The following is an 18,540-nucleotide window of genomic DNA, read 5'->3' on the forward strand; positions in this document are numbered from 1 at the left end:
GTGGGAGGGATAGACAGAGAGAGTGCTACTGTGTTATCATCCGAAATGCAAAGCTGTCACGTTGCTGACATTTTCACTTATTCATTTAGCAGACACTTTTCGCCAAAGCAGCGTACAACTCAAGAAAACAAAAGTAGAATTCACTAACAGGGAGATACAAACACAGAGACACAAGTTTCATCAGTACAGCTGAAAAGGATTTACACGGTATAGTGTCACTATTGTTTTAAAGTGGAAATACTGGTGATATGACATAAAATATCTCTGTGGGCATTAGTCTGTAGTATACTGCAGTGCACATGCACAAGTCTACAAGACATATTACTTTGGGTTTGTTACTATAACAATGAAGCACACAGCAAGTCATAATGCAATAACTCTGGTAAACCCACCTAAGCTTGCTGTTCCCTCCTTAATTTACTATTTCAGAAGCTGTCAAAGTATTTTTCCCCTTCAACTTTATGTACCTGTGATGGTGATCTTAGCTGACCATTTTGAGGTGCCATCAAGCACACTTTGCTTCACAGCCTTCATCTGCTGGGCATGAGCCAGTTTGGAGACTCCGAAAACATCACGAATCGCTTCAAAAATCTCTGGCTTATTCCTCTCACGGATCTTCATACGGTCCTTCATGGCTGCAATAATGTTCTGGGTGCGATCCTCAGCTCCCATCTTGGAACTCTTCTCTGCTGCCCCTAAAATACCAGAAAGCAGGCAACAGCATGGTGAAAACAGTAAAGGTTTTTGCTATTAAAAATATAAATTATTTGAATTTTAATTTTTAGATGTTTGTTCAAATTGAACTCTATGAGCTGCATTTACGTGTTACTGAGATTAGACTGTTGTGACCAGTGACCTGAAACAAATTACAATCTGAGATAGATATCTGAAAGGTACAAACCATTCGTTAAAATGATTTATCATACTGTATGCTTAATATTTAAAAAATGTTTGTTAATTAGGCTGAACTTCACAAAGCGAAAATATACCATTTTACGATCTTAACCATCTGAATGTGATTTGATTATTAGCAGAATTTCTGAGAAATTATAAATCTGAAACTATGCTTGATAGATTTATCTAAGAATCATTTCAGTGACCTTTAAGCAATGCACCGCATTCCTGCAGAATAAAAAGGTATGCTATGTATGAATAATTTCACATTCCAAATTAATCATTACAAGTCACTGCAAAACTAAACTTTGTAATGAATCATCAAAAAGGGCCTGTTCATGTAAACATCGCAATTATGCAAAAAAAAATGCAACATGAATTAATTCCATATTAGAATCAAGCATTGCTAATTTGTAGAGTTATTAGTGCGGGAAGCAGAAGCAAATAAAATCTAACACATAAAGAAATCAAGCAAGTCATGTCAACGAATTTTGATGACACAGTGTTACAAGATAGGCAGGACCATACAGGATGAAATGTGATGCTAGTGACGATCACAGCAGTTTTGACATTCTAAAGGTCATGGGACGTCTGGATACATAGAAAGGTCGTAAGGGTCATGAGTCATTGGAAAAATCTCTTAAAAATAAAATTATTTCCACAGAAAGCACAGTCTAAAATTATGTCTGTTTGGCCATAGTTAACTTTTGAGTGTGCTGGACTGCTGTAGAAATCCTGACTGAAGGTTCAGGCCACTTTCCCCACCAACCCTATCTCCAAAAACACTCATAGCACAACCACCAGCGAAGACTGAACTCTGACTCACTTTGCAGGCAGTCTGCATTCAGAAGGTCCTGACATTTCTCATGGCACTTGACCCCGCATTCAGAGCACCTCAAGCCCTGGCGAGCGATGCCCCACAGCAGCCCCTCGCATTCGTAGCAGTAGGTAGGCGTGGTGGCCGTCCACACCTCGAAGTTGTGCGGCGTGGTGCAGGAGATAGGGTAGATCAGTGCCTGCAGAGTCTTCTTGTAGACATGCTTCTTCTGCAAGCCAGACAAGCAGACAGTGGAAAGTAGGTGACAAGGCATTGGGTGTTTGTGGGGGTGTGGAGAAAAAGTAGATACAAGGCAACAGTGAAAAGACATACTCAGTTGTGTGCAAACTGCAGTCCATGAATCATCATGACAGGTTTTCAAAACAATACATTCCACTGTTCATTACAGAAAAATGGGTCAATAATCAGAGCACAGAGAGGGCAGGTGTATATAGTTGCTCCCCACCCAAGCAATATTTAAAATCTGTAGTCTGGGAACTTACTAGATCCTCGTCCTTAAGAGAGTTCCTTGCTGCCAGGGCGGAGGTAATACCAGCCTTCCTGGACCGGACCAGGGACTGCTCATCAGGGGAAAGTACACATCATACATCAGCTCCCTCAAAGAACACATGTAACTGCATCATCCAAGCTTTCCACACCACCCATGTACAGTCCTGTGGCAGGTGGTGACGAGTGATTCCAAATAAATGTCTTTCCTACTAACAAAACCAGCTTGAACACAAAATAGTATGTAGATAACTGTCCTGCTTGTTGCTATGTGAACACAGAATTCAACCCAGGAGGAAGATATGCTTCAAAGAAATGAAGCCAATCTAGATAATGAATGTATATTAATTATACAGATATTGATGTATGGATGGAGGTCTAATCAATATGATAAACAGCTAAACATAGAACACTGTTACCATGCCTCTTTTCATGGTGTAGAAACTGGTAAAACAGAAATAAGAGAACAGATACAGATTGTAGATAGACCTAAAGCATAGTTTTATTTCCATCTGAAATATAAGCTGTATGTCAATGTGTGTGTTTTACTTCAGATAAATGTTACAGCTCTGAAGAGCTTCTATAAAACAGTGGTTTTAAAACCAAAAATTCTTTTAAATTATCATTCTGGCTAAGTGTCAATAACAGGAGTAATTCACTCACCATAGCCTGGACCCATAAGTACGAATGCATCCAAAACAATGCAAAAGGGGTTATTTTAAGATTACAGTTGGAAAGTCACTGATTTACAGCAAATGAAAATGTTACTTAACTTCATCAAAGCTGCAGATTAAATCTGACTACAGTGTTTGAAGTTTTCAAAACAGCACGGACAAAAACATAAAAGAAAAAAAAAATCAACTCTTTGATCCCGTCAGCGAAGCTGCAATATATGTATGTGCTTTGCATGTGCTTAAATGTGGAGGACCTGCAGGAGAGCAGCACTCACCAATTCAGTGACAATAGGGATAGGCCTTTTCTTGCGGAGATCAGGCATGCTGTCGATGCCAAAGTTATCACCTCCACTGTCGACACAAGCATAGAGATTCAGCGGATCAGCAAGAAAAACAATTCTTAAAGCCCTTAGTAAATACCTTCATGCCCCAGAAGCATCATAAAGAACAGGCCTGACTGTACACTGCAAGTGGTGACATTAAAGCAGACATTACTGAGAGTGAAAGAGCCACTCACCCAGTCTTAACCCAGGGGTGTTTGTTGGGATCGCCATCACCTTCCCGGTTCTTTTAAAAATAAATGAAACTGGTTAGAAAGTGAGAATGTTCCCACTTGGACAGGCATTCCCACCGAAAGTGAGCAGAAGAATACAAATGACACGACACAAAGAGAAATGGGTTGTTGAGTTTCACTGGTATTGCATGCTTCCTCTTCCTCTAGTCACTGCAGTGATTATTGTATGAAATACAGCAGCTTGAGAAAGTAAAACAAACAAAACTGCAACTGAAAATGTTGTATGGAATTAAAATAGACCTACAGAAATTCAGCTGCTAAAACCAGACTATTATGAAAACAGAAACAAACCAAAAGGTAAAACAGTACAATTCAGGATTAAAAAAACAGGAGTTGGAGAGGTAAAGACTTCAACTGGAGGAACCATTATTATTCACAGGAAAAAATCAGGACACAGCCATTTATATATTTTTATCAAAAGAGGGTTTCAACAAATTTAATTTGAATCTTAATAGCACAGCCTTTCCAACAACTAAACACTTCAAGGAAACTATTCAATATTCACCGAGGACTACCCCCTGCACACTTAACCATGGAATGAAAAGTGTTGGTGACGATGAGCTGAGACAATAATAAGGAAATGAAGCCTGCACGATGAAGGCAAGGATGGCTTGGGATGTCAGGGCTCACTGTGAGGGAACACATTCTGATCTCATTACTCTGTCTGTATCTCTGCCAGCCTCTTGCTGTCAGTCTACTGTGCAGTAACACAAAAAAGGTCCATAGCCCATCAATAACCTAGCGCACTGGTCTTAAATAGCTGTGCAGGTATCACGCTAACAAAGTTGGTTATAAATCATCTTCAACCAAGGTTGAATACTTTCACTTTCAGTTATACATGTATATGACCGTGCAAGTTTGACTTCTATAGAATGAAAGTCATCAAATTGATTTTCTCTCACACTGCTACTTCTTCAAGCCTGAGACCTGACATTCTGAACTTGTGTTAGTGTGAAAAAACAGGACGAAAACGGGATTCAGAGGAGGTAAATAACTGATGAATCTAATTGCTGTACATGATGATTCACACAAGAATTGGCTAGCTATAAAAATGACTCACTGTACAAACGATAAATACCTCTTGAAGGGATACTCACGGAGCAGTTTTCTGTAAAAACGTACAATTTACTTCTCAACCACTATAACACAGTCATCTAACGCAACTTGTTATTGTTCATTATTGCTACTCCTTCATATTTTGGATTAGCTTTAACTGGAAAGCAAATCACCACTTTTATATTAGTCATTTACAGATTCTTTAATGCAGCATATGCATTGCAAGAGCACCAACATATAATGTCCATAACAGTAGGTTCGTATTCATATTTCAGAGGAATCAGACCCTTGAACTGGCAGAAGCTAAGAACCATTTTCCATTGTTTTAAATTCAATAGTCAAGCCACATATTCCATCATCAATCCATATTCCATCAATGGAGCTTTATACATTTCCAGTGACTTAAGAGCAGACCAAGAGTGCGAGTCTTCCTACCATGTTAACCTTTGCAACATACAGAAAAAGCCTCATTGTTTGTTCTGTATTTCATTGTTCCCAAATTCAGAAGTGCTGGTTCATCTATCCTAACTCACAAAGTTCAAAAGCATCACAGATTTTCCTAAAACAAATTTGTAAAGCAATAAGATTTGCAATACCATGCAGCAGGCTTTTCAGTGGTCCTGAAAGTGTACAACAGATACCTTTTTGATTGTTTTGTCAATATCCTTTTTTTTTTTAAAGCACCTAGTTCCTTCATACCTTTTCATACCCTCCCTAAGCAAAGTACAAAGAACTCAACTAAAAGGAAGAGAGCATGGCACAAAAACAGAAGACAAAGCATCACAAAGACATGCTAAGCCCATGCAAGGAAATGATATATATGTCTATCAATAGTGACACAGTCACTAAGAGCAGTAATGAGATTTTATTTTCAAACTGGTGAGAGTAACCTGGTCATCTCCTCTAGTGCCTTCTGAAAGAGAAGAAGACAAAAAGAGTAAGGAGATTAAAGACTGTAGCCAAGAAATATTTGTAGAGAGGAGGCAAGATGGGCAAAATAAAATGTATGAAATAATAATTGATAACGAACAGTAATTTACCCAAAATTCATTAGAGAGTTTTGGCTTTCCTCCATTTTCATACTTTGATTTTTTTCGAATGTCAGACTTTTTGTATTTACACTCTATTATGAGCATACAACTAAATATATAATGATAGCATAAAAAGGACAAACCCAGAATTAAAATCTTCAACCTTCGTTAAATTCTCAGGAGATGAAACTCTATATTACCACATATGTGGCTTTTGTTAAAGAATGTCAGGGACACTATGAGTTGATGTTCTAAATATAATTACTTTTCTGTATAATAAAAAACAGATATTTAATTAATTTTGCTATCCTTGTGAAATTATGTAAATTACTCATGGTGATGTTCTAAAGGCATAATGGTTTAACAGCTACAGGCACAAATCTTAGGAAAATAGAATAAAAAAGTAAAAAGCAAGAAGAAGAAAGAAAAACGAGGAAAAAAAATAATTATCCATCTCTTTAATAGTCCAGTAGTCTACCTGGAATACTCTCCTCCCGAGAGAAGGTGGATATAGTAGTCTTGGACAGATTCTGGCGTGATTGTCTCTTCTCCTTCAGTATTTGTTGGAAGTTGGTAATACACTTCAGATTGCAGATGTCCTGCTGACTGAGTTCCACCTTGCATGGAGAAAGCTCAGGTATGAGTTCTGTGCTTGAGAGCTTTTCATTAGGTGGGGTTTTTCCAATGCTTTCCACCACCTCAGTTGTTCTGCAATGAGAGAGGTCCATGCTGGGGGAGCCCGGGACATCTTTTAATATGCCGTTAGGGTTCAACCTCTCTTCCAGCGAGTCCATGTAGGCAGACTCACCAGACAAACAATTTACTTCACTGCCCATCTTTGGTGAGTCCCCTATCAGATAGTTGTCCTTCTCTTCCTCTTGTAAACCTGCTGTGCCAAACTCATCTACAAGGAATTTGCTTGGACTTGTGAGCACTTTACTCTCCTCCTCAGAGCACTGAGAGCCTGTAGCTTCCAGCTTGTGCAAAGCGCCCCGAAGAGCAGTTTTGAAATCGAGCACCACTTTCCCTATGATTTTGACATTGAAACTTACACCGGCCTCTTCATTCTCAGGCTCTAGCCCAGGGTGGGTGCAAAGAGAATTGTTTCCTTTTTCCTCTCCTTCCACCTGCAAGGCCTCCTCAACTGTAGTGTTGTGACACAAACGCTTTCTCTGCCGACTCCCCAGATTTCCATCTGCTGAAATGCCCACCTCAGCAGATGTGGGGTAGTGCTCAAAAGAGCGATACATCTCCTGGCAGATGTCTTGGCATTTGGCATGAATAAGATTTGAAGCAGGATTTCGAATTGGAGAAGGCTCACTCACCTGCTCATCACTGTAAGTCTCTATGTAGTGGTAGCCAGAAGTTGGTGAGTACAGACAGCTAGCAGTACATTCACATTCAAAGTTAGGATTTGATATATCAGTGGCCATATCAGTATCATGGAGATCATACTGTAGTGTGTACGCATCAGCAAAATTGGGTGAGCTGTTTGGTGTATTGTAGTGACACCCAAATTGAGGAACAAAATGCTCAGAACTACTCAATGAAGACTGTTCTGGAGTACTAGTGGGTTCCCTGCCTCTGCATTCTTTCCAGGTCTCCATTTCTCCTAAGTGCTCTCCCTCTACAGTATTTTGTTGAGAGAAGTGAGTCTCCTCAGTGAAATCAATTATGCCCCAACAGTCACTGCCTGTGCTGGAATGAAATTCATGCTGTTCTCCTTGGCTGAATTCATTGGACTTGGAGCTATGGCTTGAGGATTGGGAACTTGTGCTTGGGCAGTCCTGGCCATCTTGCCATTCCACAAAGCCAAATCTAAGCTTTCTGGACACAGACGGCTGATCACAAGTTTGTTCTGATGTATTTTTATGAGCCATCTCAAACATATCAGAGCACATTGATTTAACAGTTGAGGAAGAAATCATAGAGGAAGGTCTGGTATTTTTGGACCAGTCTACCATGCTTGATGTTTTCCTCTGTGCATTACACACTGTGCAGTGCACCTCAATGTTCCTGGACTCCTGGTTTAGTCCATGAGGTTTCTCCTCAACATGGAAATTACAAGGGTTGTTGGGTATCTGGGATATGGAGGTTTCAGAATGGGCACCAGTCCTAGAACTAGAACGGAGTCCCTCGATTTCAGTCAAAACAGCATCCACACAGCAGGACATCTCATCCACAGACCCTGACACAGATGTCAAATACTCCCGAAGATCTGAAATCTCTTCTTGGATCCTATTTATACCACGCAACTCCTTCAGAATGTGCTTAATAACAGAACTTGAGTCCCCCTCGGCCCTATAATTTTCCTCTAGACTCGTCTCTTGATCAGTTACTTCATTGGCTTGGTTTCTGTCTTCCTCCTGAACTCCAGTTTGATCTTCTTCTATGGCCAAGCTGGAACAAATAACCTTAGGCATAGATTTCTCTACTCTGGGCCCATTAGTGTGCAGAGTGCAGGGGATCTTATTATAGATCCCTCTGTCCATTACTTTACTTCCAATGCTAGGTGCAATGTTAATATCAGTGCTAGGTGCTGTCATCTGGCCTTGAACTCCAGAAACCAGTGGAGATGAAAACTGAACACTGGAAAAGACTTTCTTAATATCCTTCTCAGTCTGGGCATTGGAAAAGTCACAATGTGGGGAAGAGTTCTCTCCTGCTCCTTGGAGGAACTTATGTATTTTGTTCCGTAGTCCATGGGTCTCTTTTGGACTATGGACAGTTTTCTTTGCCAAAGTGTTCCTGTCTGACTGCTCATGTTCAAGGATGCTTGTCCCATCTTGTCCACTGAAGTGGGTTCTCGATAGCATTATTAGTGAATTATCAACTTCAGTGCTTCTCTGCAGAATCAGCTTGGACCTTTGATCTCAAGTCTTCATTTGAGAAAAGGAGAAATTAAAGCTGCTGTGCCCAGCCTGCAAGTCAACAGCTTACAAACAAAAAAAGCCAAAAATTTATTATTACGGTTAATCATATTAAATCTAGCCTCAACCACTCAAAACAGAACTTAGCACCTGAGATTATTTCAGTTTTATTTTTGACCTATTTAAGTCACACATACAGTGTATTATCAATATAGCATTATTTCCATTCCCCATCAAAGCTGCATGGAACAAAACAGAAATGGTACCCCAAACTGGTAAGAAAAACCTTACTATGTGAGGGCTAAGCGGACAGGGGTTATTGACTGGACACTCAGGAATGACGCTGTGTTCTCAAATTCCTATGAAGTAATTGAAACATTCTTATAACTCAAGGACTCTTCATTTCAGGTGTACAGTGCAATTCCAAAACAGAATGCAGGCAAAAACATCAGTTACTGCTGCAACAAAAAATGACTGATTAAACAAGTGAGTCGGTTCTCCAAGGTATAACACTGTGATTTGTGTGACTCTATTAAACTGAATGGGAAGCACAGATACAATAATCACAGAATTAAAACTCACAAACTTTACTTCTGCCTATTGTAATTTTACCTTTGAATAATCATTCACAGCTTACTTCAAGATTTGGTCATGGAAGACCCAAAGAAAATTCTTACAGTAATGTAGTAATTTCAACTATAGGAAAACAAAAAGTGAAAGAGCAGTAAAAATTTATTGTTATTGTAAAGTATTATTATTATTGCTATTATTTCAAACTTTACTGAAGCAGGAAGATACACAGCAGGGCTCTGACAGTCTTCCAGACAGGCTTTACAAGCAAAAATCGACTTCTCTCCATATGTTCTTAATACCTGACAAAAGTATCTTACCCTTATCCTTCCCACTACCTCATATTACTAGGGAGTTTTACAACATATGATAACAAAAAAACCCTCAAGAAAACCAGATCATTTGTAAAATAAGAACAAATATTTTTCCTCACTCATCAACCCATATAACATTTAAAGTTAAACCGTATAGTATACTCAGCTATCCTCGATTTCATTAAGAACAAATAATTTTGGCCAAGTGAAAGAGAAATAGTTCTATGCAAACTTACAACTGTTTAAATTTATTTCTGACTGCTTAGTAATTGAATCTATTTAATTTAATCTTGGGACATATTCAGTTATCCATTCGGTGTTGATGACATGTACTCACTGCTGATGAAATTAATCACTGAACTCAGCTGCCCAGATCAAATTCTAGAACCTGGTTATTGCCTACAAATGCATCAATAGAACTGCTCCTAGCAATTTACAAGACTTGATCAACTGGTACACCCCAACCAGACCGCTTCGCTCGTCTACTTCTGCTCGCTTGGTGGTCCCACACACGAAAGGTAAAGCGCGGAGGTTCTCGGTTCTGGCTCCATTGTGGTGGAATGACCTCCCTCTCTCACTAAGAGCTGCTGAAATTCTGTATACATTCAAGAAGAGTCTGAAAACTCATTTTTCTGGACTCACTTCACCCATGATCTCTCAAGCTCATGTATGGTGAAAATGTTCATACACCGTAACGTTATGATCATCCTCAGATAAGCCTTTACGCTGTATTGTATGTACATGTTTGTGTACCTTTTTTAAAATAAGAAAAAAAAATGTAGGAAGGTGATCAGGATTTGTCTATCCTGAGTTTCGGAAATGTATACGTAAATATAAATGTGTCATGTTTCCGTCCGGAAAGTGGGTCATCAGACCCAAGTGCAGCACAGAGGCGCACAAGGTAATGGGAGGATCCATGGGTCGCTGTGAGAAAACAAGCAAGGGTCACCGAAGAGCAGACGTCGTTACGAGGAGAATCCGAAAACCGTGAATCGAAGATCAGGCAATGGGTCGAAGGAAACGAGGAAGACGAGGAGAGTCAGGAGGAAGAGGGTTGAGGAATGGGAGCTAGGACAGGGAAGTCAGGAAAGGTAAACAGGGCGATGCAAGAAGCGCTGGTGAGCAGTAAGGGTGAACGTGGTTCCGCAGTGTTCTGAGCTGGGGGCTGTCCTCTGACGCGTCTGGACCCTGATCAGCCGCAGGTGTTCCTCGTTGCCGAGATAGAAGGCGTGACAAAATGACCCTAACTGCATTTTAAAACTAAAACCAAAGTCTAAGCAATATGTAACAAAATGGAGGCCTCTAGCAAACTAACGAGGCACATAAAAAATTAAGGAAAATAATAAACTTTGTGTTAATTGACTATAATAATCATGGAGCGTAACATATACTAGAATACTATGATTACTTTATTTTTAGCAAAAAGTTCAGAACAAAGCGATACGGTATTCATAGAGTAATCTTTTAAAAATACTATTTGTTCAAACAGGGGGGCGCAGTGGGTTGGACCGGGTCCTGCTCTCCGGTGGGTCTGGGGTTTGAGTCCCGCTTGGGGTGTCTTGAGACGGACTGGCATCCCATCCTGGGTGTGTCCCCCCCCCCAGCCTTATGCCCTGAGTTGCCAGGTCAGGCTCCGGTTCCCTGTGACCCCGTATGGGACAAGCGGTTCAGAAAGTGTGTGTGTGTGTGTGCGTATTTGTTCAACATCACAAGAAAAGATGCTGAAAAATTCCAGAAGCAGTGGTCACCCCATGAAGCTTCTTGATTGTGCCTTTTTGGGGCTTGCATCTGCAGGGGAAGCTCTCATAACTTTTACTAGTAAAGTAGCAATTTCAATTGCAGTAGGAAAACAAAAGTGAAAAAGGACAATTTATTTATTACTGCTGTAATGTACTATTATTATTGCTCTCTATTTCCAACTTTATTGAATGAATGTATTTATTTATTAATTTACATATTTGTAAATTATGAACAAGCCCAAGCTCTCAACAACACACTGGTAAAATCATTTAGCTGAAAGACTGCAAATATTTCCACATAGATACAGCTACGGCTCAAGGTCAAGAGGATACAATATATGACAGGTGCGATCATGTAGCACATTCTAATAACTGTCATGACCCCAGGGGGTGAAATCCCCAATGTTCCCCAGAGGCACTACCTGAGATCCATGCAACTAACCAACACACCTGTTTCAAATTGCCTCATAATCAGTTCCCAGCCCTATTTAATGGGAGAAAGGACACATCACTAGTTTGTGGATTTTTGATCAGCCCTTTATTGCTTTCTCTGTGATTCTACTGCAATTCCTGCTCAATGACCTATTTCTCATGTTAAAGTCCAGTGTCTCTGTTCCTGTCTACACCAGTCCTTCAGGATCCTGTCCCGGTCCTGTGTACCACCCTGTTGTTGCCACGTCTCTTTCCATTTACTCTGTTCACACCACAGTTGTGCTTAAGAGCACTTTGTGCGTGTCTCTTATTCCGTATCCTCCGAGTTAATCATGCACTTTATCTCTGAGTTTGCACTGTGCACTTGTATATACACTGTGCAGTTGAGACCACTTCACTGTACGTCCCTGTCCGGACATTGCATTTTCCCAGGGATGTAATAGTAACCAGCCTACATACAATAACATCATTAAAAGAATTAAGGTTGTGGTTTAACAAGAAAATAGGGACAAATCAAAGTTTTTCTCAAAGATTTTCAATATTATTCTATTTTCATTAACATTGTTATTGTAATATATTATGACTGAATCAAACTGTACAACTCTCAATGCTACAAATTCAAGTTTTCAGGTTTATAATTCATGTAAGATCTATTGAGTCCATTCATATCTTTGGATTGCAAACAAACTAACTATTAGCAAAAAATAATTTCCTATAAAATTATTAAATTACATTTTCTTTTCACTTTGTATAATTTTCAACTGTAAGACACAAATTTATTACACCACTGACAGGAGACATTACATACATAGCAGACTTACCTTTTATATCCCTGAGCCTCCATACTGACTGATAGCTTTGCATTGGACAATAGTGACCTGCAATTACCTTCAATTATTACATTTGTTACTCCTATTCCTGGACTCTGCGTATATAAAATCCTATTCCTGGAGCACATATATACAAAAACGTGCATACACAATGGACTCCAAAGCTTAAATGAAGAAAATTAGATGTGTCTCTTGTGGTAAACAAGACCTCCTTTAAAATCAGTAAAAGAATAGCTCTGCATGGACTTACATTCTAGAAAATAAAGAACAAAGCTATCCAAAAGATGGAAGCTTACAGTTATGCAATACTCATCAAAAAATGTCCATAATATTCTAGTTGTAGTATGTACTAACTCAACCTCACAATTCCCAGACAAGAGCTAGAAAACAGCCTCCTATCACGGACAGAGAAAAAAAATACCCTTTAATTCTGAAATAACCGAATATTTCAGCTTGTATGGATGGAGAGCTTTATTGGGTTTCTGTTAGGGAACATAGCAACTGAAACATGCAGCAGGGAAGCAGGAAACTGCATAAGAACAAGCCGAATTTAAAGCTATTATTTGTAGGCAGACAAGCCACGTTAAGATGTCAAGCCATCCGTAAGTGCCGGATGCTTCCCAGTAACAATTTCCTTCCGCAGCTTTGTTCCAGAATCGGGTCATTCATTTGCCTGTTGAAGCTCAGCAATTAATGGACTAAGAAACTTTGACTTGTGATTTTCTCGGGTGTGAGTTGGATATTGTAAAGACAGCCATATAAACAAATGATTCAGGCTCAGATGTCACCCTTGTCAACAACAAACAAACAGAAAAGGCCAGCAAGTTGCACAGGATCAATGCTGGCAATTGTAGCCCTGGTAATAACCTTGAACAAGTTAGTTATCCTCAATGCCCCAGTAAAATATCCACATGTATAAATAAGTGCAATCATAACTGAATCTGAATAAAGGCATATGTTAAGCAAAAAGTAATAAAAGATAATAAAATGGCATTCAGACTAGTGCTTTAGATGGCAGATGTGTAATTCCAACAACCTAAGTTATAGAGCACCTGATTCACTCAAAGGTCACTAGTTGAGAAAGAAAATCAATTACATTACGCAGGCTCTGTGCATGTCATGGATGTTCCACTGGTGCTTTGATCGTTCACAGTCTTGACAGCAACCTTTCTTTGAGAGTCCAGGGAAAGGAAGTCTTTTGTTATCTGGAATTTAGGATTTCATTTCCATAAAAAGATGTCTGACAGCACAATTCCCTCATAAGAAAAAACTGCTGATATTTACAGTCTGTGTCAGCATTCCATCAGCTCACACACACACACACACTACCTGAAACCGCTTGTCCCATACAGGGACACGGGGAGCCGGCGCCTAACCCAGCAACGCAGGGTGTAAGGCTGGAGGGGGAGGGGACAGACCCAGAACAGGATGCCACTCCGTCACAAAGCACTCCAAGCGGGACTCAAACCCCAGACCCACTGGAAAGCAGGACCTGGTCCAACCTACTGCGCCACCACACCCCCTTTCCATCAGCTCAATAAAGTTTAAAATTTGAAACTCATCGTAAGTCGAAAATATAAATCGAAAACGCATTTAATACAACTAATACACACCTCTGCGTGACAGACTGGGAGATGCAGATCACTGCTGCTCCCCAGCATTGCGAGAAAGTATTGCATCACATATCACTTGCCTGGGAAAAAAATCAAAATTCAAAATTCGAAGTACGGTTTCTACTGAATGTCTATCGCCAGCTCACCATCGGAAAGTCGAAAAAATCGTAAGTCAAATCGGGGACCACTGTATAGTCAAATAAAGTGTCTTGTATGTGTGTTAATCTGTCTGTAATAACTAACAGAACATGCCAAAAAGAATAGCTGAGACACTCAGCCTTACTGATCACCATGCAATGTTAACATACACACCATGCACATTTATTTTCGTTCAGCCCAGCTGGCTAATTGTTGCATTGCACTCTCGGGCACTGGTCAAACTGGCAGTCTACTGACACTTTAGTGCAACTGAAGCATGCAGAACTGTGAAATTCAAGTGTGACCGTGCAAGGTCTGAAGGCATTTGTAATTTTGGTGATTACAGTATCAATCAGTTATGTTAATCTTCAAAGTTACTAACCTCGAAAAGTGGTAGGGTGGTAGGGGAAGGAAAATAATTGTTTCCACTTTTTTTTTTCACAATATTTTTTTCTCCTGAAATCCAGTACAATACTTCGAAAAATCCATACTGTAATTCAAATTAAGTCCAAAGTTCTCGAAACTGAGGAAGAGGGTCTTCATCTGAAGTACTGCCAACATCACAACCAGTTACGAGAAGTATTCTTTTAGGATTAATAGCTCAGTTGCTTTTATCCTAGGAAACAGTTTCTTCTCTTCCATATTTTAAAATACAATTGACTGATGGGCCCCCAAACATGGCATGTTTCATCTTGTTGATGTGGGTGCAAAGTAGCCGCATGCTTGACAACAGACTGAATTACTGGCAGGAGATGCTTCCGCATAATTTTTCTGTGAAGCTTCTTACACATATGTTTCAAGAAGAGTCGCTTTTAGCTGCTTTCAGGGAATGCCAAAAAGGAGAGATTTAGACCGTTTTCTTCCATGAGAAAACAATGGTTTTGCTTCTTTTACACAAGGTCTAATACTTTATCCCTCTGACAATTATGCTAATACTTAGTGCTTAAAATAAAACAGCACATATACACAAGATATAGAAAAAGAGATGGTCCAACTTTTGTCTGCCAGGATTAAACATAAACTGATCTCCAGTATCCAACAAATTTATGTATCAGGAGGCGACCACTCCTGCCATCCAAGAGAAGATGCTGGCGTTGCGCTACCTTGGTTTGTCATGGCTTAGTTAGTTAGAATGTACTAGGAGACCAGCATATCCCACAGCCTGCAAGCATTCTTCTACACCTACTGTCTAATAACACATTAGGAACAAAATTATTAATGATGCTTCTTTGGGCATTATTTCTTCTGATGGTTTGAAGATTCATCTGAAGTTTTAAAAGGCTAAATAGCATCTTTGCTCAGTGAAAAACCAAGAAAAAACACATTTGGCAGTTTTCTGCTTACAGTGATTCCAGAGTTTGTCAAACCCTGACGTGTCATAGCTGGCAACTATGATATGGACTGTCACCATGTCAGCTGGCCAATATATCAAGTACAATTTTTTAAGAAATTCAGCATTTCCTCCCTCATGCCACATGCTGAGCGCTCTTCATTTAACCTGATTTTTAATATAACGAAAACCATCTGCATTATTATTTCACAGCTTACATTGATCCAACAAAATTTACTACTTTATCCTGTTGGAATTTTAGACAGAGCACTACACTCAAGGGTAATCATCTATCACTATTTTACTCAGCCTTAAACAATGAGAGCCATTGAAAGAAAATGAAAAACAAAGCTGGCAGAATGATTCTTAAAAAGTGACTATCTATCTATGTCACAACATCCCTTTCCAAGTCCTTCGATCAACAGTGTACAGATAACATACATATAAGCTCATGAATGATATCATTTTCCTTTAGGTCAGCAGGTTTTTGCTTGTATCTTTGTTGGATTCCAATGTCTTGAAAAAACTGAAAGATGTTAAGCATTGTATTGATGCAAGTAGTATGGTGTAGCTACTGTACTTTAGGACTGGTATGATTTACATGTATTTATTAAGCGGACACGTTTCTCCAAAGCAACTTCCAACGAACTCTATGTAGTGTTATCAGTCAACACACCAAATTTACCAAGATGTCTTACACTGCTAGATTCGCTACTAACACTGGGTCACTCATCCATACATCAGTGGAACACACACACTCTCTCTGTCATTCACACACTATGGGTGAACCTGAACAGCATGTCTTTGGACTGTGGGAGGAAACCCACACAGACATGGGAAAAACATGTGAACTCCACACAGACTGAGCATGGATCGAATCCACACCCTCTTGTAGAACCCAGGCACTGAGAGACAGCAGCACTACTCTCTCTGCCACCGTGTTGCCCATTTAGCCAACTGAAGCATAACTATGGTTATATGAACTTAAAAATATGAAACCCAGCAACTTTAACGTTTCTAAATCTGAAAATACAATAACTTGCCATGAAAAGAAGCTTTAAGCTTTTCTGGTTCAGTGAGATCCTTAATATCAGATTCTGAGACAATTATTAAGTCTACATAATAGTAATAGAACAGGATTTGATAGGGAAAGGAAAGAACATGCTTTTGCTCATTTTCATTTTACTTTATCATAATACCACACAGATGCAATAAAACACTCCTAATATCCCAAAAAACACCGATTTACTGACTTTGCTAAGTCACACACACAAATCTGTACACAAATATCACTTAATGCAAACTTACCTTATGTAGGCAAAAAAAGAAATTCCCCTGTCTGAGCAGTATTTATAATGTACAAATGTCCTTCAATAATTTCCCACTAAATTTCCAAGTAAACTTGAATATTTTCAGTTGCCGTTCCATGGCGAATCATACCACTGGAGAATACAGTAAGAGGCCGGTACATGAAGTAAAGAATAATAAATAAAATTGTCTTCAGTCAAATTCCATTCCATGCTCCATAATCAAAACAGACACAAGATTGGCAGTCCTGAGGTTCTTGCCAGACTTGATAGTTGGTCAAAGACATGAACATCACTGTAGTAGAGAAACAGCTGGCAGAGATACAATGACCCTACCATCCCCAGACCGGCAGAAGAGAATATTTTGGATGTTAGGCACAGCAAATGTCTTGGTTCTATATTTGCAGTAGTACATGGCACAATGCCTACTGCTTCCTTGCTTTCACCGAAGGCTTGTTGCATCAGGCAGTGCTTAAACAATCAAGTGCCAGATATGTATTATATGAGTGCTCTCTCGTGCTCTCTCTCTCTCTCTCCCGCTCTCACTCTCTCTCTCTCTCTCCCGCTCTCACTCTCTCTCTCTCTCTCTCTCTCTCTAAATTTCTCTCTCCTCGACCTCTTGTTGGCTCACAACAACTCTGACACATACAACTCCCTCACAATCCTCGAGACGCACATGCTCACACACACGCACAGAAATTATTTTCCAGTATTGCTCAGTATACACTTGTGCCCTGTGTAACCAAAGTATTTACAAATATATACACAGCTTCACATTTCACAGTAGATGCTATTTACTTTCAATTAACTGACGTTAGGTGGTGGATAAAAACAGATCTATTGATTTCCCACATACTGTGGCAGTAGCAGACACACACACATTGCCTGAATCGCATGTCCCATACGGGGTCGCAGGGAGCCTGAGCCTAACCCGGCAACACGGGGAGAAAGGCTGGAGGGGGAGGGGACACACCCAGGACAGGATGCCGGGCTGTCGCAAGGCACTGCAAGTGGGATTCGAACCCCAGACCCACCAGAGAGCAGGACCTGGTCCAAACCACTGCACCCCCCATCAGTAGCAGACATTTTGAATTAATTAAGATCAAACCTCCTACTACGATTTTACAACTTCACTGTACATATTAGAAGAGAGAACTGAATTTTTAATTTCTCAATTAAATCTGAGGTTTACTGCTAAACTCTGAATACATTTTCCCCTTCTGCTCAATTTTTCTTCGAGATCATGTTAAGCCCTCCAGTGGTTCTCCCAAGCAGCTTAAGAGGAGGACGAGAGATAGAAGAAAGATCCTAAAAAGGTCTACAAGTTCTTGCCCTTACATGGATCTCTTGCAGATGTCTCGGGCAGCATCTTAAAAAATATATAAGTCATGAGGTAACTTAAGTTTTAAAGCTTGTCATGTTAAATACTTGACCTAAGAAAAAATAAAATTTTGATTTTTTTCAAACGGCAGTTCAGGAATTGGAAGAAAGTTCAAGAAACATGAACTAGCTGTGACAGATTCAGAGAACAGCAGCATTTTTCTGAAAAAGAGCTTCTACAAAGAATTTCATTGTACCCTTTTACTGAATTGAATTGTAGAGCATGAAGCTACAGTTTGAAGCAAATTTGCTGCAGGCAAAATAATCACTCACACACACACACACACACACACACACACACACACACACACACACACACACACACACATTTCCGGAACCGCTAGTCGCGGGGAACCGGAGCCTACCCGGCAACACAGGGCGTAAGGCCGGAAGGGGAGGGGACACACCCAGGACGGGACACCAGTCCACCACAAGGTACCCTAAGTGGGACTCGAACCCCAGGC

The 18,540-nt window shown here is 40.0% G+C and overlaps 1 protein-coding gene across 1 annotated transcript in view; it reads right to left on the minus strand.

The window, feature by feature from the left end:
* The window catches only part of LOC108938954 (protein unc-13 homolog B-like), a 105,679-nt gene that overhangs the window by 39,024 nt on the left and 48,115 nt on the right, over nucleotides 1-18,540 (minus strand). Inside the window, exons 10-14 of the mRNA XM_029259705.1 lie at nucleotides 3,410-3,459; nucleotides 3,168-3,243; nucleotides 2,215-2,289; nucleotides 1,721-1,940; nucleotides 468-695 (exon numbers count right to left, since the gene is read on the minus strand). Coding sequence (XP_029115538.1) covers nucleotides 468-695; nucleotides 1,721-1,940; nucleotides 2,215-2,289; nucleotides 3,168-3,243; nucleotides 3,410-3,459 — 649 coding nt within the window. The remainder of the gene's footprint in view (nucleotides 1-467; nucleotides 696-1,720; nucleotides 1,941-2,214; nucleotides 2,290-3,167; nucleotides 3,244-3,409; nucleotides 3,460-18,540) is intronic.

The sequence above is a fragment of the Scleropages formosus genome, chromosome 17 (assembly GCF_900964775.1).
Source record: "Scleropages formosus chromosome 17, fSclFor1.1, whole genome shotgun sequence".
In the NCBI taxonomy this organism is placed as follows: Eukaryota; Metazoa; Chordata; class Actinopteri; order Osteoglossiformes; family Osteoglossidae; genus Scleropages; species Scleropages formosus.